The 25,820-nt window shown below is 47.9% G+C and overlaps 1 protein-coding gene across 1 annotated transcript; it reads right to left on the reverse strand.

Annotated features, from left to right (window-relative positions):
- Positions 1-19,722: 19,722 nt before the first annotated feature.
- On the reverse strand, positions 19,723-22,095 carry LOC137526149 (speedy protein E4-like). Its single transcript, XM_068247368.1, has 5 exons — positions 21,456-22,095; positions 21,287-21,345; positions 21,115-21,200; positions 20,753-20,915; positions 19,723-20,157 (listed from the first exon to the last, which is right to left on the reverse strand). The coding sequence occupies exons 1-5, from the start codon at positions 22,093-22,095 to the stop codon at positions 19,978-19,980; spliced, it is 1,128 nt and encodes a 375-aa protein (XP_068103469.1). The 3' UTR covers positions 19,723-19,977.
- Between the last annotated feature and the right edge of the window lie 3,725 nt (positions 22,096-25,820).

A 25,820-nucleotide genomic window follows, 5' to 3' on the forward strand; every position in this document is an offset into this window, starting at 1 on the left:
TGGTGGAGGGTGGATCCGGAAGCGCTAAGGCGAAGCATTGGACTAAAGAATGTCTGCATGTCCGACATCACCATGAGATCACTGGAGCGTCCTGTCCTTGCCTGCGTGGACATGGGAGAAGGCTTACTGCCAGTGATACCTTTATTCCGTGCTGTGACATCACCCTTAAACGTACTGTAAAGCATAGTTGCCAGCTTGTTCTGCAAGTGCTGCATCCTTTCTGCCTTCAGGTGAGTTGGTAACATGTCCTCCACTTTGTGCCTATACCAAGGGTCTAGTAGCGTGGCCACCCAGGAATTTTCATTCCCCTTGAGTTTTTTTTATATGGGGGTCCCTCTACAGGCTGGACAGCATGAAAGATGCCATCTGCATAAAGTTGGATCCAGACGTACTATCCATCTTCTCTTGGTCTTCCTCAGTGACATCAGGTAAGTCCTCCTCCTCCCCCCAGCCACGAACAATGAACTCACCATGCCTCTTAGTGAATACTTTGGGATGTCTTCTTTCCAAAATGGGGTTATTTATACTATCCTGGAATTCTAGCCCTTCATGAAACATGACAGGTGCTCAGAAAAGTCAGAGATGCTTCAAAATGGGAAAATTCACTTTTTGCACCATAGTTTGTAAACGCTATAACTTTTACCCAAACCAATAAATATAGACTTATTGGATTTTTTTTATCAAAGACATGTAGCACAATAAATTTGGACAAAAATGTATATAGAAATTTTACTTTATTTGAAAAATGTCAGCATAGAAAGTTAAAAAAATATTTTTTTTGACAAAATTCATGTCTTTTTTTGATGAATATAATAAAAACTAAAAATCACAGCAGCAATCAAATAGCACCAAAAGAAAGCTGCATTAGTGACAAGAAAAGGAGGTAAAATTCATTTAGGTGGTAAGGCTCGTACACACGTCTGACTGAAAGCAACGACGGCTCCGTCGTCACCTTCCACTGGTCGGGTTTTCAGCAGACAGTACAGCGTGTGTACAGTCTGTCGGCGAACTCATAAGGCTGTTTCTGAACGATCCGCTGTAGGTTGTATGACCGAGCAATAAACCGTGAAAGCTGCAGTGGTCTGAATGGAAAAAAAGTGTCTGGTCCTTAAAGGACTTACGAGCTGAAGCAAAAAAAAAAAAGTTAATTACCTTAGTTGAATATCAGACCTCAGGGCAGACGATCAGTGGCTCCCTTGCTATCTTCAGACCCTCTGTTATCTTAATCCAGTTATCATTAGTGGCCCCGACCCGGGCCAGGGTCGTCTTATCTCATGGCGATTAGAATCGTCGCTTTAAAGCCGCATCTACACGCGTATGGCAGGGAATCGAGCGGAAGATAAGCGGCGCCGGTGGGGACGAGCGGGGAATCGAATCCGGCGCACGCGCGGCGAATGGGGAAGCGGCCGGCACGTGCAGGGACATGGAAGAGGCGATCCGGCGGCTAATCGAGCCGCCGGATCGCGGCCGCATCTACGCGTGTAGATGCGGCTTAAAACTCCTCTGTGCAGTTCGCATAGCAGCTGTGCAGGATTACAGCCCTGGGAGCGTCACATCGTCACTCTGTTATGCATCATGCGGGCGTCACCATATGATCGCCCACATGACTGCCCACATGACTGACTGCACTTCGAGCCAGCCGTGCCCCCTCAGCACAGAGTACCAGCGCTGAGCGAGGGAGGACGTTACCTAGCTACAGGATTTGTTTACTGCAGATTTGAATAAAAAAAATGACTCTGCAAATCTGCAGTAAACAAATCCTGTAACTAGGTAACGCCTTCCCTCGCTCAGCGCTGGTATTCTGTGCTGAGGGGGTGCGGCTGGCTCGGAGTGCAGTCAGTCATGTGGGCGGTCATGTGGTGACACCCACATGACATATTACAGAGTATACGGAGTGACGAGGTGCCGCTCCCAGGGCTGTAATCCTGCGCAGCCGCTATGCGAACTGCGCAGGCAGAGGATTTTTAAAGCGGCGATTGTAATCGCCATGAGATAAAGCAACCCTGGGCTGGCCGCTAATGATAACTGGATTAAGATAACAGAGGGTCTCAAAATAGCAAGGGAGCCACTGATCGTCTGCCCTGAGGTATGATATTCAACTAAGGTAATTAACTTTTTTTTTTTTTGCTTTAGCTCGTAAGTCCTTTAAGGGGTTCTAAGACTGCAGTCCTTAAGTGGTTAAAGAGAAGATGAAAATTATCGCCTAGCAGAAAACTTAACAGTCCTTATTCAATTCACTTTTTCTCCTACGCTTTCTCCTAGGGGATCTTTTCACACCTTGGCCCATAGGCAACTCACTTTTTCTCCTGAGTTTTCTCCTAGGTGATATTTTCACAACTTGTAAATGAAACGTCCTTTAACCACTTGCCGACCGCACACTCATACCGTGCGGCGGCAAAGTGGTAGTTGGAGGACCAGCGACGCAGTTCTGTGTCGCCAGGTGCCTCCCTAATTAATCAGGAAAGGCCGCTCGCGCGAGCGGCCGTTTCCTGTCAGATCACTAAGCGGGTCTCCGTGAATAGCCTGCGAGCCGCTGATTGCGGCTCACAGACTAAATGTAAACGTAGGAGACACATGTCTCCTTTGTTTACATTGTACGGCCCGTAAGGCAGATCGGCGATCCCCGGCCAATCAGCGGCCGGGGATCGCCGCCATGTGACAGGGGACAGCCTGTCACTGGCTGCACAGGACGGATAGCGTCCTGTGCAGTCCAGATCACCGGGGGGAAGCAGGTAGGAGAGGGAGGGGGAATTTCGCCGCGGAGGGGGGCTTTGAGGTGCCCCCCCCCCGCAACACCCAGGCAGGCAGAAGAGATCAGACCCCCCCTGCACATCATCCCCATAGGGGGGAAAAAGGGGGGCAATCTGATCTCTCTGCCTGCTACCTGATCTGTGCTGGGGGCTGCAGAGCCCACCCAGCACAGATTACTAAAAACAGCGCTGCTCCTTAAGGGGGGGTAAAGGGTGGGTCATCAAGTGGTTAAACTACCAGCAAGCAAGAAAACACTCAAAATTATTTTCGCACATTTCCACCTACACTTTGTTATTTTTCAATTGTAAAATGCTCAAAAATGACTTTAAGTAGAAGATGAAAAGATTATCTCCTAGGAGAAAACTCAGGAGAAAAAGTTAATTGCATATGGGCCCTTCTCAATAAAAAGCCCTTCAAGCTACTAGCTAGTAAAAACATACTCAGAAAAATGTTGGCAGTACTTTTTCACTGACTGTTTGGTACTTTTTCAATTGAAGAGTGCTGAAAAGTTATTTTAAACAGAAGATGTACAATTATTTCCTAAGAGACAACTTTGGATAAAAAGTGAATTGAATCAGTGCTAACATCTGTCAAGCCTCTCGCCCTCCGAAAATAAATTGGCCCCGGAGCTAAAGTACATGTAATGCACTAGCAATATTTTGATGATCGCGATCTTCTATTGTGGACTGCCTGGAGTACCCACCATTTATCCTCATAATTATTCTTAGGTCAGTAGTTCATGAATCGGGGAAGGCATTAACTCGGGCTCCAATTAATGTATTCAGATTTCATAAATAATTTGTAAGCAACAATAGAAAATTCCATACCACATAGCTATGCTATTTTCTTTCTAATTTAAACAAATTATTACTCAATTATTTTGTGTTTAAAATGAACTTTAATGGATATGCGCCGAAGCTTTATGAATTATACATCCTCATAGTGAATATAGATTTCAGAATTAAAGATCCTGTATAGTCTGCGGGGAGCTGCGTAGCTGGAACGCTATAAACAAACATATTTAACAGCTATCTTGGGCACGACGCATGGAATGACACTAATTAACATATGTTCACATGCATGTCACGGGTAAGGAAGATTCATTTTCATGCTTTGTGGTGAATTAATTATACCATAAGAGCTGAAGCAGCCTGGTTTGATTTTCATGCAGCAGAAGCAGTAGGAAGTGAACTAAATATATTCCACAATCTCACAAATTGTGAGTGGCTGGATAGTGTATTGGTTAAAGACACCACCTCTGATGTGATAAACCAGGGTGGGCAGAAGGAGCGGCTCTAGGCTCGTGGTGGTCCTGGACAAAGAAAGAATCAGTGGCTCCTTCGCCCGCCAATGTCAGTATGGTATCTTATGCACAGTAAATGGCCACATCTGTTGCGGATACTGCAGAGCCGCCTTGTGGTCATGACACAAATAACTTTGCCTAAAATTTTTCACTGCGTTTTTCCTAGTGTTGGGCGAACAGTGTTCGCCACTGTTCGGGTTCTGCAGAACATCACCCTGTTCGGGTGCTGTTCGAGTTCGACCGAACACCTGATGGTGTTCGGCCTTTTAGTTCGGGTTCGCTCGAACTACTCAATGCCCCCCGATCAGGGCCCCTGTTCGGCCGAACAGGGCCCTGTTCGCCCGAATACGGTCCCCCTATGGGGTCGCAGGCATAAGGGGGGAGCATGCCCCGATCGCGGGGGGGGGGGGGGGGGGGGCAGAAATTCCCCCCACCCCCTCCACTAGCGCTCCCCCCTCTGCCCGCTTCCCCATAAAAAAAGTACCTGGTGGCTGGCTGGCTGGCAGTGACTAGGAGATGCGTTGAGGCCGGGCAGCGGGCGGTTCAGCGGTAGTACCCTTGTGGTACTTCCGCCCTTTCTCTGACCTCACGTCCTCTACGTGATGATGCATACGAGGGTACGCGTCATGCGTACCCTCGTATGCGTCATCACGTAGAGGACGTGAGGTCAGAGAAAGGGCGGAAGTACCACAAGGGTACTACCGCTGAACCGCCCGCTGCCCGGCCTCAACACGTCTCCTAGTCGGACTCCTCCTCACTCATCTCACCACTGCCAGCTAGCCAGCCAGCCACCAGGTACTATTAACTTTCCGCAAACTTTTTTTATGGGGAAGCGGGCAAAGGGGGGTAGCGCTAGCGGAGGGGGTGGGGGGAATTTCCGACCCCCCCCCCCGCGATCGGGGCATGCTCCCCCCTTATGCCTGTGACCCCATAGGGCCCCCAAAAGCTGCATGTTCGGGGGTCCCATTGACTTCCATTGAGTTCGGGGTTCGGACCGAACATGCCGAACATCTGGCCCATGTTCGGCAGAACGGACCCGAACCCGAACATCCAGGTGTTCGCCCAACACTAGTTTTTCTTCCGCCCCCACTGTCTCAGCATGTGGCGTCCTTTCTCCATACTGCTGTGGGTAGGGCTGATGGGTAGAACCTCCCGATGACTAGGCTGCCTTTACTAGAGATGCATGCAGGTGTTGGCGGTGTCTCCATGACCTGCTTCGTTGCAGTGATTTCAATGACATGTGCAGCCATAGTGACCAGGTTGTCCCTCAGTGAGCAGGCCCGGATTTACATCACAGGAGCCTATAGGCGCAGTTGTCCTGGCACCTTAGACTTTGCTCTCCATAAACCATAAACCTCCATAAACCTAACCCACCATTAAACTGCCGCATTCTATCTTTGTACAATCTATCAGGTTGGAACATTGCTTTTAATTGCCACTTTTTAAAAACAAACGCGGGTCTTATCCCTTATATTTTTACGCAATGTGAGGCGTTTTTTCCTTTCCTAAGGTGACACTTTTCCAACTGGATATACAGGAGCCCAGCTGAGGTTGCCTGTGTGGCTGAAGGGTGGCCTATACTCCTGAGGTGCTTTCGGGCCCGCACAGTCCGGTGAGTCTTTTCATATTGGGGGGAGGGGGGGGGGTTCTGCTGATGATGCAGCCCTCCTTATGTTGAAGTGCCAGTCACCAGCTTGCTTTTATGAGAGTCAGGCTTTGAGCGCTGAATCCTCATTTCTAAACTGTCTTTTAAAGTGTGCTTGATTGACAGCAGGGGCACAAGAGGAGGCCGGCCTCTGCACCAGCGGGGATCCTGGGCCGGCGGCTGCGAGTGGAGATGCGGCTTGGGACATGTCGGCTGCAAGGGGCTGGAGGAAGCCCCGGGTAAGTATATCGGGGGGCAGCATTTTATGCATGATGATTGCTTTAAGGCTACTTACACACCAGGACGTTGCGTTTAGGGGACATTATAGGTCACATAACGTGCCCCTAACGCAACGCCTGGTGGTGTTGGAGCAGGACGCTACCAAGAGCCGCGTTACAAGCAGCTCTTGGTGCGCCTGCTCTGTCGGAGGCACTGCGGAGACCACGTGAGCGGAGCTCTCCACATCACGTGGTCCCGCCAGCCAATCCGCGGCCGCTCCAGGATGTAAGCACTGTAAGTGCAGTGAATAATAAGTAGCCATGTGCCTGGCTACGTAGCGGCCTCTCCCCGCCTCCTCTCCGCCCATAAAATGAAAGAAAAAAACCCTACTGAGCATGTTCAAACAGTCTAACACGGCTTAGCCGCGTGTAAAGTACTGCATGCAGTACGTTATGTAGACGTGCTGCGTTACAATGTAACGCAACGTGGGCACTGTGAACAGCCCATTGATTTTTCATTGCTGTGCGTTGGGTAGTGTTGGGCGAACACCTAGATGTTCGGGTTCGCGAACGTTCGCCGAACATCGCCGCGATGTTCGGGTGTTCGCGACGAACTCCGAACATAATGGAAGTCAATGGGGACCCGAACTTTCGTGCTTTGTAAAGCTTCCTTACATGCTACATACCCCAAATTTGCAGGGTATGTGCACCTTGGGGGTGGGTACAAGAGGAAAAAAAATATTTGAAAAAGAGCTTATAGTTTTTGAGAAAATTGATTGTAAAGTTTCAAAGGAAAAACTGTCTTTTAAATGTGGAAAATGTCAAGTTTCTTTGCACAGGTAACATGCTTTTTGTCGCCATGCAGTCATAAATGTAATACAGAGAAGAGGTTCCAGGAAAAGGGACCGGTAACGCTAACCCAGCACCAGCAGCAGCAGCACATGTGATGGAACAGGAGGAGGCGCAGGAGGAGAAGGCCACGCTTTTTGAGACGCAACCCAGGCCTTGCATGAGGACAAAAAGCGTGCGGATATAGCAATGCTTTTTGCCGCCATGCAGTCATAAATGTAATACAGATGAGAGGTTCCATAAACAGGGACCGGAAACGCTAACCCAGCAGCAGCACACGTGATGTAACAGGAGGAGGCGCAGGAGGAGAAGGCCACGCTTTGAGACACAACAACCCAGGCCTTGCATGAGGACAAGAAGCGTGCGGATAGCATGCTTTTTACCGCCATGCAGTCATAAATGTAATAAAGATGAGAGGTTCCATAAACAGGGACCGGCAACGCTAACCCAGCAGCAGCAGACGTGATGGAACCGGAGGAGGCGCAGGAGGAGAAGGCCACACTTTGAGACACAACAACCCAGGCCTTGCAGGAGGACAAGAAGCGTGCGGATAGCATGCCTTTTACCGCCATGCAGTCATAAATGTAATAAAGATGAGAGGTTCCATAAACAGGGACCGGCAACGCTAACCCAGCAGCAGCAGCAGCAGCACACGTGATGGAACAGGAGGAGGCGCAGGAGGAGAAGGCCACGCTTTGAGACACAACAACCCAGGCCTTGCATGAGGACAAGAAGCGTGCGGATAGCATGCTTTTTACCGCCATGCAGTCATAAATGTAATAAAGATGAGAGGTTCCATACACATACACAGTAAACAGAATGCTATATAGTGTGGCTGAGCGAGCGGTGTACTACTATTCCCAGCAGGCACAGAGTGGCAGTAAACAGAATGCTATATTGTGTGGCTGAGCGAGGTACACAGAGTGGCAGTAAACACAATGCTATATAGTGTGGCTGAGCGAGCGGTACTACTATTCCCAGCAGCAACACAATGACTGGGGGGACCCTGGCTAGCGTGGCTGGAGCGCGAACTACCCTGCCTGCCTACCCAAAGCTAAACCCACAGACAAATGGCGGAGATATGACGTGGTTCGGGTATTTATTTACCCGAACCACGTGACAGTTCGGCCAATCAGAGCGCGTTCAGGTCCGAACCACGTGACCCGTTCGGCCAATCACAGCGCTAGCCGAACGTTCGGGGAACGTTCGGCCATGCACTCTTAGTTCGGCCATGTGGCCGAACGGTTTGGCCGAACACCATCAGGTGTTCGGCCGAACTCGAACATCACCCGAACAGGGTGATGTTCTGCAGAACCCGAACAGTGGCGAACACTGTTCGCCCAACACTAGCGGTCTAGCGTTGGGGTGCGTTACAGGCTGCTCTAACGTGCGCCTGTAAAGTCCCACTGTGAAAGCAGCCTAAAGCAAATGTCTAGTGATATTTTTTGTCATTTTTGTTTTAGTACTAAATAATAATTTCACCTGCTTATTTAACTGGCACACTTTGTAAGTACCAGAAAAGCCTATATAATGTGGCCCCATAGAGAAGGTAGGGCCAAATAGGCAGCCGTCAAGCATGGGGACTTTGTATGTTAAAGAGAACTCGAGGTGGCTTGTACGAATCCTATTAGCACACAGAGGCTGGGTCTGCATATAATGCTCAGCCTCTGTTGCTATACTGTTTCCCCCCAGGCCCCCCTGACGCTTTGCTGTGCCCCATAAATCACAAAGCCGTGCTAGCGACACGCAGCGTGTTGCCAGCAGGCTGTTTACATGTGTACTGTCAGTCTCGCCCCTCCCCCGCCTTCTCTATGTCGCCGCACCTCACTAGGGATGGCCCGAACCTCCGATTTTCAATTCGCAAACCGGGTTCGCAAACTCCCGCGAAAGGTTCGGTTCGCGCAAACTTTCGCGAACCACAATAGACTTCAATGAGGAGGCGATTTTTGAAAAATAGAAACACTTATGCTGGCCACAAAAGTGATGGAAAAGATGTTTCAAGGAGTCTAACATCTGAGTTTTTGCATGGATGAGTGGGATAGACGCCAAAAGTCCCAGGGAAAAATCTGGATTTGACGCAAAGCAGCGTTTTAAAGGCAGAAATCACTTTGAATGCTAAATTGCAGGCCTAAAGATTTTTAAAACATCTTGCATGTGTATACATCAATCAGGGAGTGTAATTAGAGTACTGCTTCACACTGACACACCAAACTCACTGTGTAACGCGCACCCCAAACAGCTATTTGTGTAGTGACGGCCGTGCTGGACTGGTGCGCACCATGGCAAGAGTGCAGGCCGTGGCGATTTTCAAGCCCATAGGGTCGCCAGGCTGTGGAAGCTCAATGATAGAACAACAGTGACTGTCCAGCTGATCAAATTTGGTCTGTCCACAATGAAGCAACAACCTTATTATCTTCTTGTATGTAGGTAGGCATAGGTAGGAGTCCCAGTATAGATAGGTAGGCATAGGTAGGTGTCCCAGTATAGGTAGTTAGGCATAGGTAGTTAGCTAGGCATAGGTAGGAGTCCTAGTATAGATAAATAGGCATAGGTAGGTGCCCCAGTAGTTAGCTAGGCATAGGTTGGAGACCCAGTATAGGTAGGTAGGCATAGGTAGGTTTAAAAAGGTGGAGAGGCGCTTAGGTGATATGGGAGTACAGATGGGGATAGTGTGGTTCTTTTCACCCGCTGCTGTTCACTGGCCAGGGGTTCCCAACCACCTCTGGTTGTGTTATAAATGGAGTCTATGTAGGTATGAACAGCGCTGAGAGTAGTAGTTGGATAATATAAGCTTTAATGGATTGTTATGGTCTGTATATATTCAGGATAGATTTCAAAGCACAAGGTCAAATGTTAAAAATACAAAATTTTAAATCTGTAAAAAGTCTCACAGCATATAGCTAGAGTGCAAATATTGCATACACGTACCCTGTATGTGTTTAGGATTAATATTCAATCAAAAAAATCCCTATTCAAAGGTACAAAAAATATATAAAATCGCATAGCATGTAATTCAAATCCATATATTGCATACAGTTGTGTTATAAATGGAGTCTAGATAGGTATGAACAACTCTGAGAGTAGTAGTTGGATAATATAAGCTTTAATAGATTGTTATGGCTTGTGTATATTCAGAATAGATTTCAAGGCACAAGGTCAAATGCTAAAAATACAGAATTTAAAATCTATAAAAAGTTGCACCGCATATAGCTAGAGTGCGTATAATGCATACACATACCCTGCGTATGTTTAGGATTAATATTCAATCAAAAAAAGATCACTATTCAAAAGTTCAAAATATTTAAAATCGCATAGTACGTAATTCAAATGCATATATTGCATACAGCTAACTGGGTTGTTATAAAAGTTGTAAAAGTTCACACCGCATTGGGAGTATTCACCATAAATTCTGTGACAAAGAATGCAATATTCAGTCTACATTCAACAATCAACCCCCATTCACTCCTGAGCCACCCGATGCTGTTTATGCACAAAAATGTGCTAAGACAAAAAAAAAAAAAAAATTGGTCAGATAATTCTAGGACCAAAATGTCCGAAAGCAGGGGGGGGGAGGGGGGGATGATAAATGATGGATGTTCTAGCAGTAGAGACTGAGCTTAGAGTACTTCTCGTGGTTGCGCTTCAATTGCGCTTGCGGAATTCCGCCGGATGTAGATAATGGTGGATCACAAACTTGATGAACGGATCTTTTCCCCGATCAGCGGGGGTACTCACGCTCCTGCAGCTATCCAGGTGTACAGCGGTTGGTGTCGTCCTGTGCGGGGCTCCGAATGTCCTTGTCCGCAATCCAGCTGAAGATACGCACCTGGATTGCGGACAAGGACATTCGGAGCCCCGCACAGGACGACACCAACCGCTGTACACCTGGATAGCTGCAGGAGCGTGAGTACCCCCGCTGATCGGGGAAAAGATCCGTTCATCAAGTTTGTGATCCACCATTATCTACATCCGGCGGAATTCCACAAGCGCAATTGAAGCGCAACCACGAGAAGTACTCTAAGCTCAGTCTCTACTGCTAGAACATCCATCATTTATCATTCCCCCCCCCTCCCCCCCCCTGCTTTCGGACATTTTGGTCCTAGAATTATCTGACCAATTTTTTTTTTTTTTTCTTAGCACATTTTTGTGCATAAACAGCATCGGGTGGCTCAGGAGTGAATGGGGGTTGATTGTTGAATGTAGACTGAATATTGCATTCTTTGTCACAGAATTTATGGTGAATACTCCCAATGCGGTGTGAACTTTTACAACTTTTATAACAACCCAGTTAGCTGTATGCAATATATGCATTTGAATTACGTACTATGCGATTTTAAATATTTTGAACTTTTGAATAGTGATCTTTTTTTGATTGAATATTAATCCTAAACATACGCAGGGTATGTGTATGCATTATACGCACTCTAGCTATATGCGGTGCAACTTTTTATAGATTTTAAATTCTGTATTTTTAGCATTTGACCTTGTGCCTTGAAATCTATTCTGAATATACACAAGCCATAACAATCTATTAAAGCTTATATTATCCAACTACTACTCTCAGAGTTGTTCATACCTATCTAGACTCCATTTATAACACAACTGTATGCAATATATGGATTTGAATTACATGCTATGCGATTTTATATATTTTTTGTACCTTTGAATAGGGATTTTTTTGATTGAATATTAATCCTAAACACATACAGGGTACGTGTATGCAATATATGCACTCTAGCTATATGCTGTGAGACTTTTTACAGATTTCAAATTTTGTATTTTTAACATTTGACCTTGTGCTTTGAAATCTATCCTGAATATATACAGACCATAACAATCCATTAAAGCTTATATTATCCAACTACTACTCTCAGCGCTGTTCATACCTACATAGACTCCAGGCATAGGTAGGTGCCCTAGTCAGGGCCGGCCCGCTCATGAGGCGGGGTGAAACTTTTGCCTCAGGCGGCAAATTTCTAGGGGCGGCATCCGCCCGTCGGAGGGTGCGAGGAGCCGGCCGCCCAGCTGGAGGGGTAGCGGGCAGGACGGGGGTATTGGGCCTAGCGGCGGGGAGGGGGGTCGGACCCCCCCTCCCTCGCCTGGGTCCCCCGTCCTCCGCTCCCCTCCAGCCTTAAATCCATCAGAAGCGCAACTCTCGTAAGAGGCAGTGGGCGGGGAAGACTCACCTCTTCCTCGCTCGATCCAGCGTGCGCTCCACTGACGTCACTTCCTGCAACGCCGCCCACTGTATTGTAAATGGACGGCGCTGCAGGAAGGGACGTCAGTGGAGCGCACGCTGGATCGAGCGAGGAAGAGGTGAGTCTTCCCCGCCCACTGCCTCTTACGAGAGTTGCGCTTCTGATGGATTTAAGGCTGGAGGGGAGCGGAGGACGGGGGACCCAGGCGAGGGAGGGGGGGTTCCGACTCCCCTCCCCGCCGCTAGGCCCAATACCCCCGCCCTGCCCGCTACCCCTCCAGCTCGGCGGCAGCGGCCCCCCCTCGCCCACGGGGGGGGGGGGGGGGGGTGCGGCGAAGGCAATAATTTTTTCAAAATTTGCCTCAGGCGGCAAAAAGTCTAGGGCCGGCCCTGGCCCTAGTATAGGTAGGTAGGTAGGTAGGCATAGGTAGGTGTCCCCATATAGGTAAGTAGGTGCCCCAGTAGTTAGATAGGCATAGGTAGGTGTCCCCATATAGGTAAGTAGGTGTCCCAGTAGTTAGTTAGGCATAGGTAGATGTCCCAGTATAGATAGTTAGGCAGAGCCTGGCTGGCTCAGTAATAGCAATTACCAAGGTCCAGCTGCAACAGATAGGGCTGTATATTGCAGTGTCAGTGGGCAACACAAAAAAAAAACACATCAGGAGCACATTAGCTCTCAAAAGATCTGTTGAGGGGTGCTATTTTAGCAATAACAATCAGCCAGGAGCAAGCTAACAAGCCTACAAGAGCCTAACTAATCTTTCCCTATGAGAGTCTGCCAGCAGCTGTCCCTTCACTAATTAATGCAAGCATACGAGTGAGTGTAATGGCCAGCGCTGCCTGCCTTTTATAAGGGGGGGAGTGGCTCCAGGAGAGAGTGTAGCCTAATTGGCTACAATGTGCCTGCTGACTGTGATGTAGAGGGTCAAAGTTGACAGCTAAACAGATAGCACGCAAAGTGCCGCGATCGCGGTCATTTGTGCTCGATAACGCGCACTTTTGACGTGATCACATAGACTTTTGCACGTGATCGTCCGCCGATCGCGTGCAAAAGTCTGCGTTATCGTGCGCAAATGTCCGCGATCGCGGCACTTTGCACGCGTAAAAGTCCGGGAGCGGCACTTCAAGTGCTATATGTTTAGCACGCCCGTGCTAAACAGTTAGCACGGGTTTGTGAATCAAGCCCAAAGTGCTAAAAGGTGGAATTAGGGAGGTCCAGCAGCAGTGCACAATAAATGCCATTAGCAAATCCCCCAACACAGTTAAATTACAAAACAGTGTGATATTAAAGTCAATGGGAACTATAAAAAATAAATAAATAAATAAATCAGCCAGATACTTAAAGGGGCACTACAGCGAAAACTGTAAAATTTAAAATATGTGCAAACATATAAAAATAAGAAGTACCGTATATACTCGCAAGCAAGCCGACCCGCATGTAAGCCGACCCCCCAACTTTCACCTGAAAAAACAGGGAAAAATGATTGACCCCCATATAAGCCGGGGGTAGGAAATGCTGGCCGCCTTATTCCCCTAGTGTGTCCCAGTATAGCTAGTATAGTGCCCAGTATCGCTAGTATAGTGCCCAGTATAGCTACTATAGTGCCCAGTATAGCTAGTATAGTGCCCAGTATAGCTAGTATAGTGCCCAGTATAGCTAGTATAGTGCTCAGTATAGCTAGTATAGTGCTCAGTATAGCTAGTATAGTGCCCAGTATGGGTAGGTAGTGCCCCAGTATAGCTAGTATAGTGCCCAGTATAGCTAGTATAGTGCTCAGTATAGCTAGTAAAGTGCCCCAGTTTAGCTAGTATAGTGCTCAGTATAGCTAGTATAGTGCTCAGTATAGCTAGTATAGTGCTCAGTATAGCGAGTATAGTGCCCCAGTTTAGCTAGTATAGTGCTCAGTATAGCTAGTATAGTGCTCAGTATAGCTAGTAAAGTGCCCCAGTTTAGCTAGTATAGTGCTCAGTATAGCTAGTATAGTGCTCAGTATAGCTAGTAAAGTGCCCCAGTTTAGCTAGTATAGTGCTCAGTATAGCTAGTATAGTGCTCAGTATAGCTAGTATACTGCTCAGTATAGCTAGTGAAGTGCCCCAGTTTAGCTAGTATAGTGCTCAGTATAGCTAGTATAGTGCTCAGTATAGCTAGTAAAGTGCCCCAGTTTAGCTAGTATAGTGCTCAGTATAGCTAGTATAGTGCTCAGTATAGCTAGTATAGTGCCCCAGTATAGCTAGCATAGTGCCCCAGTATAGCTAGCATAGTGCCAGTATGGGTAGGTGGGTGGGTGGGTAGGTAGTTAGTGCCCCTTCACGCTCCCCCCGCGGCCGCCACTGCTATTACCTTAGGCGGCGCCGCTTCCTCTATCCCCGTCCTGCTCCGGTAACTAATTCACAGCAGCGCTCCCCTCGCTGCTGTGATGACGGAGGAAACCATAGAGAGCGGCTTCCTGTAGCGGCGATGCCGTTACTATGGGAACCGCTCTCTATGGTTTCCTCCGTCATCACAGCAGCGGGGGGCGCGCTGCTGTGAATTAGTTAGTTATCGGAGCAGGACGGGGATAGAAGAAGCGGCGCCGCCTAAGGTAATAGCAGCGGCGGCCGCGGGGGGAGCGGAGAGGGGCACCACCTACCCACCCACCTACCCATGACTCGCAAGCAAGCCGACCCCCCAACTTTTGGGCCACTTTTGGGGGGTGAAACATTCGGCTTGCTTGCGAGTATATACGGTACGTTTCTTCCAGAGTAAAATGAGCCATAAATTATCTTTACTCCTATGATGCTGTCACTTACAGTAGGCAGTAGAAATCTGACAGAAGTGACAGGTTTTGGACTAGGCCATTAGAGATGGCCCGAACGGTTTGCCGGCGAACGGTTCCAGGCGAACTTCCGGTGATTCGCATTCGCCATCTAAGGCAAACTTTTCCGGAAATTTGGTTCACCCCCATAGTGCACCATTAGGGTAAACTTTGACCCTTTACATCACAGTCAGCAGGCACATTGTAGCCAATCAGGCTACACTCTCTCCTGGAGCCACTCCCCCCCTTATATCTCCTTTCCACTTTGAATTTCACTGTGGACAGACCAAATTTGATCAACTGGACAGTCATTGTTGTTCTATCATTGAGCTACCACAGCCCGGCAACCATATGGGCTTGAAAACCACCACGGCCTGCACTTTCGCCATGGTGCGCACCAGTCCAGCACGGCCGTCACTACGCAAACAGCTGTTTGCGGTGCGTTACACAGTGAGTTTGGTGTGTCAGTGTGAAGCAGTACTCTAATTACACTCCCTGATTGATGTATACACATGCAAGATGTTTTAAAGCACTTTAGGCCTCCAATTTAGCATGCAATGTGATTTCTGCCCTTAAAACGCTGCTTTGCATCAAATCCAGACCTTTGGCGTCTAACCCACTCATCCATGCAAAAACTTCACTTTTGTGGCCAGCATAAGTGTTTCTAGTTTTTAAAGTTCACCTCCCCATTGAAGTCTATTGCTGTATTGCGAAAGTTCGTGCGAACCGAACCTTTCGCGGAAGTTCGCGAACCCGGTTTGCTAACTGAAAATCGGAGGTTCGGGCAATCTCTAGTCTTGGAGAGAGCTCTGAGGTAATTGTAGCCATGAAGTTGAGTCCTCAATTAGTTTTACAGCCCACTAGCGATGCACCTTCAATTGAGTGAAGAACTGTTCCAAGGGTGCATCGTCTGTGAGCAGCAGAACTTATAGAGGCCCTGACTTCATGGCTAGGATGTGGCCACGGTTGGTTCCTTTTGGTCTTATGCAATTCCCAGGATCAGTTCCAGTGAATTGTCACTGTAGGGTAAAAAAAAGATGGTTAGTGATCCGAACATTAAGAGTCTTTTGGTTAATCCAACTGAAAAAAAGTAAAAACTTTTTGAGCAGTGGGATTGTAAGCCCACCCACCACGTCACGGTAGACTCTTTTAGGGTGGGTCCCTACACTACACTATGCTAGCCTACTCTGAATGGTGCTAGTCACCCTAATAGTGCTACACTAGTTACAATATGCTTTTAAGCAATACCCTTATCCTCTCCTAACACTACCCCCCCCCCCTCCTCCTAACACTAGCCTATCCCTCTACTAACACTAACCTCACCCCCTCTTTAGACCTAACACTAACAACTCCTCTCCTAACACTAGCCTTCTCCTCTTTTAACACTAACCTCCCTCACTCCTCTCCTAACACTAGCCTTCTCCTCTCTTAACACTAGCCTTCCCCTCTCCTAACACTAACCTCTCCCCTTTACTCCTAACACTAGCCTTCTCCTCTCCTAACACTAAGCTCCCCTTCTCTACTCCTAACACTACCTTTCCTAACACTAACCTCCCCTTCTCTACTCCTAACACTAACCTCCCTCTCTCCACTCCTAACACTAGCCTTCCCTCTCCTAACACTAATCTACCTAACACTAACATCCTCCCTCTATACATCTAACACTAGCCTTCTCCTCTCCTAACACTAACCTCCCCCTCTCCAGACCTAACACTAGCCGTCTCCTCTCCTAACACTAGCCTTCTCCTCTCTTAACACTAACCTCCCCCTCTCCTCTCCTAACACTAGCCTTCCCATCTCCTACCACTAACCTCTCCCCTCTCTACTCCTACCACTAGCCTTCTCCTCTCCTAAAACAAACCTCTCCCCTCCTATCACTAGCCTTCTCCTCTCCTAACATTAACCTCTCCCATCCTAACACTAGCCTTCTCCTCTCCTAACACTAACCTCCCCCTATACTCTCCTAACACTAGCCTTCCCCTCTCTTAACACTAACCTACTCCATCTCTACTCCTAAAACTAACCTCCACTCTATACTCTCCTAACACTAAACTCCCCCCTCTACTTCTAACACTAGCATTTCCTTCTCCTAACACTAACCTCCCCCATCCACTCTTATACTACCTTTCTCCTCTCCTAACACTTACCTTCCCCTTCTCCAGTCCTAGCACTAGCCTTCCCCTCTCTTAACACTAACCCCCCTCTCCACTCCTAACACTAGCCGTCCCCGCTCCTCCTCTAACACTAGTCTTCCCCTCTCCTCTCCTAACACTAACCCCCCCCCCCCCTCCAATCCTAACACTAGCCTTCCCCTCTCCTAACACTAACCTCCCCTTTCTACATCTAACACTAGCCTTCTCTTCTCCTAACAGTAACCTCCCCACTCTCTACTCCTAACATTAGCTTTTTCTTCTCCTAACACTACATTCCTCCTCTCCACTCCTAACACTAGCCTTCCCCTCTCCTGACACTAACCTACCCCCCTCCACTCCAGACACTAACCCCTCCCCCCCCTCCCCCCACTCCTCACACAAGCCTTTCCCTCTCCTGACACTTACCTCCCCCCACTCCACTCCTAACACTAGCCTTCCACTCTCCTAACACTAACCTACCCTCTCTCCACTCCTAACAATAACCTCCCCCTCTCCACTCCTAACACTAGCCTTCCCCTCTCCTAACACTAACCTGCCCCCTCTCTACTCCTAAAACTAACCTTCACCTTCTCCTCTCCTAACACTAACCCCCCCCCTCGCTACTTCTAACACTAGCCTTCCCTTCTCCTAACACTAACCTCCCCCCATCCACTCTTAACACTAGCCTTCTTCTCTCCTAACACTAACCTTCCCCTTCTCCAGTCCTAGCACTAGCCTTCCCCTCTTTTAACACTAACCCCTCCCCCACTCCTAACACTAGTTTTCCCCTCGCCTAACACTAGCCTACCCTCTCTACACCTAACAAAAGTCTTCTCCTCTCCTGACACTAATCTCCTTCCTCTCCACTCTTAACACTTGCCTTTCCCTCTCCTTACACTAACCTACCCCCTCTCTACTCCTAAAACTTACCTCCACCCTCTCCTCTCCTTACACTAACCACCCCCTCTCTACTTCTAATACTAGCCTTCCCTTTTCCTAACACTTATCTCCCCATCCACTCTTAACACTAGCCTTCTCCTCTCCTAACACTAAGCTCCCCTCTCTACACCTAACACTATCCATCCCTTCTCCTAACACTAACCTACCCCAATTTCTACTCCTAAAGCTAAACTCCACCCTCTCCTCTCCTAACACTAACCTGCCCCTCTCTACACTACAACCCTAGCGTTTCCTTCTCCTAACACTAACCTCCCACTTTTAACAGTATCCTTCTTCTCTCCTAACACTAACCTTCCCATTCTCCAGTCCTAGCACTAGCCTTTCCCTCTCTTAACACTAACCCCCCCCCCCCTTCCACTCCTAACACTAGCCTTCCCCTCTCCTAACGCTAACTTCCCCCCTCTTCACTCCTAACACCAGCCTGCCAATTCCTAACACTAACCCCCCCCCCTTCTCTACTGCTAACACTAGCCTCCCCCCTTTCCACTCCTAACACTCACCTCCCCCCTCTCCACTCCTTACACTAGCTTTCTTCTCTCCTACCTTCCCCTTCTCCAGTCCTAGCACTAGTCTTCCCCTCTCTTAACACTAACTCCCCCCCCCTCCACTCCTAACACTAGCCTTCCCCTCTCCTTACACTAACCTTCCCATCCTCCACTCCTTACACTAACCTCCCCCCTCTTCACTCCTAACACTAACCTCCCCCTTCTCTACTGCTAACACTAGCATCCCCCCTTTCCACTCCTAACACTCACCTCCCACCTCTCCTCTCCTTACACTAGCCTTCCCCTCTCCTAATACTAACCTGCCCCCTCTGCACTCCTAACACTTACCTCCACCATCTCCACTCCTAACACTAAACTCCCCCTCTCCACTCCGCACCCTAGCCTTCCCCTCTCTTAACACTAACCCCCCCCCCCCCCACCACCACCACTCCTAACACTAGCCTTCCCCTCTCCTAACTTTAACCTCCCATTTCTACACCTAACACTAGCCTTCTCCTCTCCTAACACTAACCTCCCCCCTCTCTATTCTTAACACTAGCCTTTCCCTCTCTGCTCCTAACACTAACCCCCCCCCCCCCCAATCCTAATGCTAGCCTTTACCTCTCCTTTCCTAACACTAACACCCCCCCCCCCCTTCCCAGTTTACCATTGCCGCTACAATGTTTGCAGAAGATGGTAGGAGCTGCAAGCAAAAAGATGGTTTCAGATGGCAGGAGTTGCAAGCAAAGGTGGTTCAAGATGGCAGGAGCTGCAAGTAATGATGGTGGAAGATGGCTAGGACTGCAAGAAAAAGTGGTTCAAGATGATAGGAGCTGCAAGCAAAGATGGTTCAAGATGGTAGGAGCTGCAAGCAAAGGTGGTTCACGATGGTAGGAGCTGCAAGCAAAGGTGGTTCAAGATGGTAGAAGATGTAAGCAATGATGTTTGAAGGTGGCTGGGGCTGTAATCGATGACAGTGGACAAAGGAGACACTCACTGCAGGAGATGACTGACACTGCAGAACATGAATTAAAGAAGAAGTTCACTGCAAGAGATGACAGACACAGCAGGAAATGAATTGAATGAGTCGCTCACTGCAGTAGAGAAGTCACTGCAGGAAATAAATTAAAGGGGGAGATCACTGCAAGAGATGACAGGCACTGCAGGAAATGATTTGTAAGAGTCGCTCGCTGCAGTAGAGGAGCCACTGCAGGTAAAGATAGGAGCTGCAGGTGATAGCTGCAGAAGTCGCTCACTGCAGATGATGACAGGCACTGCAGGAAAAGATAGGAGCTGCAGCTGATGGCTGCAGAAGTCGCTCACTGCAGGTGATGACAGGTACTGCAGGAAATAAGTAAGAATGTAGGAAAAGCCAGGAGCCGGAGGAGATGGAAACTCTGACAGACACTGTGGCAGAAAGATATTAAAAGCAGATGACAGCAAAAACGTAAGCAGATGGAAGAATTCTCAGGAGCTGCATGAGAAGGATGGAAATGTATGAGGTGGTTGATGTTGGATTCCATGTCAGAGCCTGCATGAATGACTTCACTGCAGGTGATGGAAGTCGCTGGACAGGATGGAAAGAGTTGCAGGACATGGATGGAGATGACATGAGCTGCAACTGACCTGGCAGGAGGTAATATCACTGCATGATGCAACACCAGGAGCGGGGCCTGGACCTAGAACACTGGTCACAGACATATCCGCTCCCTGGTTCCATAGCAGTGCATTCCTCTGTGGTCATCCTGAAATCCCGATGGGCCAGGCCATGATGGTCCATTCTCTTTCTTCTCCATCCCCGATGACTCAGTCTCTTCATGACCTAAGGGAATTAAACAAACATACATGTTGGACGTTTATAAAATAAACTAATGAATCATTTTTTAAAATGTGAGTGCAATTTTGTTTATCGATTTTAAACAAAAGCAGTACTTCACGTTTATAAAATATCCAAAAATATCCAGGTGATTAGGTGATAGTCGGGTGATTAGGGGTCTTCAGGATGGCTTTGAAGGACAAGGAAGCACAGGTAACTATAACTCATAAAGTAAGGCTGCTGGATTTTAATTTTAGGCTGGAGATCTGCTTTAAGTACCCCCCCCCCCCCCTCCCCCCGCATGCCTAACTTTAACCTCCACACCTAACCTTAAAACCCTCCCCATGGATGCCTATGGGGTACCCAAATTCTGTTCTCAGAGAAACAGGCTAAAGGAAACCTGAATAGAACTTCCCTGGTGTTTAGTGGTTTCCCCCCTCTCTCCCCATCCTGTGTCCTGTCCTGTCCTCCCCAGCTGACATTATGCAGAGTACAGTGGATGCCATGATAATGTCACCTGCTCCAACATAGTCCAGCAATGTGTGTCCTCCTGAGTGGTGACAGATTAGTGTTTAGGATTACGTGTTTTTTTTTAACTTACATGGCGGCATTCCTTACGACTGACCCAGGCCCGGAATTTCATCCGTCTAAAGAGGGTCTTCGTGGCCTCCTTGAAGTCTTCTTCGCTGCTGAAGTACCAGTCGGCGAATAGGAAGATGGAGTAATAGAAAGGGATGTCTTCTTCCATCTGGTTGGCCAGGAACCTGAAAAAATGATGGAATAATAAGAAAGTGCTATAAAAACATACCTATTTGTATTGCTAACTATATACTGTATATCTATATGCTACCAGACCCGTGGCAGAAGAGAGAAGGAGGCTGTCATGGAGCTCCCCGATATAAGTTACCCCTCTACTGTCAGCTATGTGAAAATATGCATGAGAAGAAGACATCATATACTTACAGAGCAGCGTAGAAGTTCCGGATGTTGTATTCGGCAATGGAGAGGCCAGCTCTGCTGAAGTAGACGAGCACCATGGCAAGCAAGTACTGTAATGGGAAACACAAATACAGAGACAATTAGCTTTTACTGATAGACAAACCAAGACTTCTATGGTACATTTGCTAATATTTACCTTGTCTGACACTCTTTTGCATCCATCATGTTGCAGGAAGATTTCAATGGCGCGGTCATCTGTGTGAGACAAAATGGTAAAATATGAGAATCGTGGTATGTTATAGAAATGGCTTTGCTGTAATGAAGATAATGTTTTTTCTAATGGTTAAACAGGTTAAATATCTCACCAAGGAGCTTGTGGAAGGCTCTCCTCATCTCTCTTGTGATGGTGACTGGCTTCTGAGAATCTGATGGACGGGCTCTGGCTGGTTGGTCGGTGTCTGTCACACTCTCCCACTTCACACTCCTGTACGGAACATCCTCGTTTCCAGGAGTGATGAGTGGAGAGGGAATGCGAGGTCCTCTCTGTCTGATTCGGATGGGATTGTCAGGTGTTCTGAATGGGTCTGGAGGCTCCTGTGTTCTGAGTGAGCTGGCAGACTCAGATGACACAATGGGACTCGGAGACTCATGTGTACTGAGTGAGCTGGGAGACTCAGATGACACAATGGGACTCGGAGTCTCAGGTGTTCTGAGTGTGCTGGCAGACTCAGATTCAGAAACGACTTTGCCTGGTGGTGTAGGTGTCTCTGCAGGCCTATCTAAAAGCTGTGCAGGGTTGGATGGGACTGCTGCAGCTGGTGCAGTCAGATCACTGGTGGGTGATGAAGATGTTTCATCAACCCCATCCAAGGCCTCTGCAACCTGTGCCATGGAGAGAGTGTGGATGGTGAAACTCTCATTTGCAGTTGGCACAGGTGCATAATAGATAGGCACTGCAGGCACTGCAAAGTCAGAGTCTGGGGAGGATCCAGACCCACCAGTCATGACGCTCCCATCCTGGGAATCAGATGGAGAGAAGCTGATGGTGTTTGCTCTGTAGGAGAAGATGTAAAATACACAGTGTAAGTTAAAGCATTCCTGTGATAATGTCCATTGACATACATAGCACAGCTCTGGGCAATGCATGTGTATATCGCATATGAACACACACGTTATCTGGAAAACCGCATTGCACCCAGAGCTAGTGGAGCTGAAGCTAAATCTTATAATCTAATAAAGTGTACTTACAGTGCTGCCCATAATTATTCATACCCCTGGCAAATTTTGACTTAAAGTTACTTTTATTCAAACAGCAAGAAATTTTTTGACAGGAAATGACATAGGTGTCTCCCAAAAGACGATGTACAAAAGGCATTACTGTCCAAAATTATTCATACCCTTCTCAATAATCAATAGAAAAGCCTTTATTGGGGTATGAATAATTATGGGCAGCACTGTACACATAGATGTTCACATGCCATATACTCTAACTAACTATACTACAATATTTTAGTATTATTGGCTTTATACTATTACCCAGTGGCCACAGTTTACTACACCTATGATTACATTGGCCTCAATTCACTAAGCTTATCTCCTATCTTTAATAACGTTTCTAAAGTTATCACCATGGTGATGAGGCATGTAGTATTCAGGAAACATTTTATCTCAGGCAAACCTAAAGTTAACTCTTCTGTCTTTATGTTAAGTCTTCAATCCTTAAAATAACTCCAGAATTCTAAAGTTAAAGTTGAACATAACCACAGAGGAGGTAACTTAACTACAGAGTAGGTAACTTAAGGAATGAAGAGATAAGATAACTCTCACTGTGTGGTGGCAAGTTTTCTCTTGCCTTATTATCTCCAGCATGATCTTAGTGAATTGAGGCCATTGATTGCATTAAACTTTCGCTGGGTTCACACTGCGCCGGATGCACAATTTTACATTTACAGTGCATATTGATGTAATGCATTGTGCCCCGTTGCAGTGTCACATTACGCACCATTGTGCCTGTGATCTCCCGCTGTCACTGCCATTTAGTCCCCCACCACGGCTGCCACTGCCCCTCGGGGCCACTACAGGGGAGAAGCATTATGAGGATCCCCATTCAATTGCAATGGACCAATGGGAAGCCTCCCTCACCATGGAGAATCCTCATTGATCCATCACTTAGTGAACCAATGAGAATCCCCCTTTATCTGCTACAAAAGTCCTAGCTGAGGTGTGATCTGCTAAAACCTCTCCAGAGATATCCTCTCCAGTATGGCTATCATAAGGGGTGCAGGCAATAAATACTGTCTGCCACAAAAGTCCTAGCTGAGCCACAGTTTGTATAAACATTAAACATCATTTTAAATGAATTATGCCCTAAAATATGTTTTTATTCAAAAAAAACAAACAAACATGCCTTTTCAGCTCATACATCCTCAGAGACTGACAGCTGCCTGCTCACACCCCGTCAGCTTGCTACACTCCCCCATTGCTCAGGACATAGGTACTGCCATAGCAGCCACAGTATCTGGTATTGGGGTCAGCCCATGCTTACTCTGCTTACCCTTACCCACACCATAAAAGCTTTCCCAATGGTCACATTAAGACCTTTTCCACTGGCAGTAGCTTTTTGATCCAATTTTTGGATTGCATGCAATTTGCCTATCGCAAAGGCACGGCCAGGAACTACTTGAGCCCCAGAGGTTTATACCCCCGTAGTGACTAGGCCACTTTTTATATTTCAGCATTTCACAACTTTAACAGTTTATTGCTCGGTCATACAACTTAGCACCCAAATGAATTTTACCTCCTTTTCTTCTCTCAAATAGAGCTTTCTTTTGATGGAATTTATTGATGCTGCTGTTTTTATTATATTAATCAAAATAGACCGAGATTTTGTAAAAAAAATTTGTTCTTTTTTTTATCCTCAGCCCCCCCCCCCCCAATTGGCCCTAGACTAAGATACATACACTCCAAGAGACAGTTAATGACAAGACAATATACCGTATATACTCGCATAAAAGCCGAATTTTTGAGCACAAAAAATGTGCTCAAAAGTCCCCCCCTCGGCTTATATGCGAGTCAGCTGTGTGAGGCTGTATCACCCTCCCTCCAACGAGTGCCCCCCTTTGCAATATGCTGCCTGGAGAATACCGGAGATTACCGGGAACTGCTATTTCCAACTTGAAAGTGTCGGTCTCCTGCCAGCGGGTCCCAGCTACTTGCAGTTTGGTAGTGACGTCAGCGCCGGAGTTCCCTCATCAGCATGGTGTCCATCTCCCTAACCATGCCTGCAGAAATGTCCGTGGGTACTTGTGCGGGATCGCTCCACTCATTAGTGCCATTGTGCAGCAGTGACGTCAGCGCCGGGGTTCCCTCATCAGCATGGTGTCCATCTCCCTGCCATGCCTGCAGAAATGTCCGTGGCTACTTGTGCGGGATCGCTCCGCTCATTAGTGCCATTGTGCAGCAGTGACGTCAGCGCCGGGGTTCCCTCATCAGCATGGTGTCCATCTCCCTGCCATGCCTGCAGAAATGTCCGTGGCTACTTGTGCGGGATCGCTCCGCTCATTAGTGCCATTGTGCAGCAGTGACGTCAGCGCCGGGGTTCCCTCATCAGCATGGTGTCCATCTCCCTGCCATGCCTGCAGAAATGTCCGTGGCTACTTGTGCGGGATCGCTCCGCTCATTAGTGCCATTGTGCAGCAGTGACGTCACGCCGGGGTTCCCTCATCAGCCTTGGTTTACGCGCTTGTGTCTCATCTTTATGTCTCATCTTTATGACGCCATCTAGAGGCATCTTGAGACACAGCAAGAGCATCACATAGGCTGATGAGGGAATCCCGGCGCTGACGTCACTACTGTACAACGGCACTACAGATCGGAGTGCAAGTAGCTGGGGACATTACTGAAGGCTTGGACCCGCTGGCGGAGCGATCCTGCACTAGTAGCCAGCGACATTTCTGCAGGCATGGAGGGGAGATGGACAGCTTAATGAGGGAACCCCGGCACTGATGTCACTGTACGGATCGGAGCCATCCTCCACAAGTAGCTGGCATGGTGAGGAGATGGCCACCTTCACGCAGGCCACAGCACTTGATCTCCTGGGCACATGCTGGGATGCATCTGGCTAAGGAGTAGCCAAAGACATTTCTGCAGGCACAGATCATCTGGCGGGAAGACCAACACCTTCATGCAGGGAACAGCAGTTTCAGGTAATCTCCTGGGCACATTTGGGGCACATCTAGCTAAGGAGGGGAAATGCTTGATACAAGGAGGGCACAGCTGGGTACAGGGGGATGTCTAACACATTGGTTCAAAATTACTAATTTTGAACCAAGGTTTGGGACCCCTGTACAGAGTCTGCAGCTACTGGTGTGGGCGCAGCGCTATCCTTTCACAGGATGTCTAACACAGATGGCACAGCTGGCTATGGGAGGGATTCTTTATACAGGGGTCACATCTGGTGATGGGGAACTGTCTAATACAGGGCGCAAATCTGGCTTATACTAAGTAAGGGGGATGCCCGATACTAAAGGCACGTCTGGCTACTTATACTATGGAGGGAGCTATACTGGGGAGTGGGCGATGGTGGTGGTGGGGGGCTTATATGCGAGTCAGTCACTTTTTCCTGCTTTTTGGGGGGAAAGTGGGTACCTCGGCTTATATGCGGGTCGGCTTATATGCGAGTATATACGGTACTCTGTACAGTGCTGCGTAAGATGTTGGCACTATTTAAA

The sequence above is a fragment of the Hyperolius riggenbachi genome, chromosome 7 (assembly GCF_040937935.1).
Source record: "Hyperolius riggenbachi isolate aHypRig1 chromosome 7, aHypRig1.pri, whole genome shotgun sequence".
NCBI classification, from domain to species: domain Eukaryota; kingdom Metazoa; phylum Chordata; class Amphibia; order Anura; family Hyperoliidae; genus Hyperolius; species Hyperolius riggenbachi.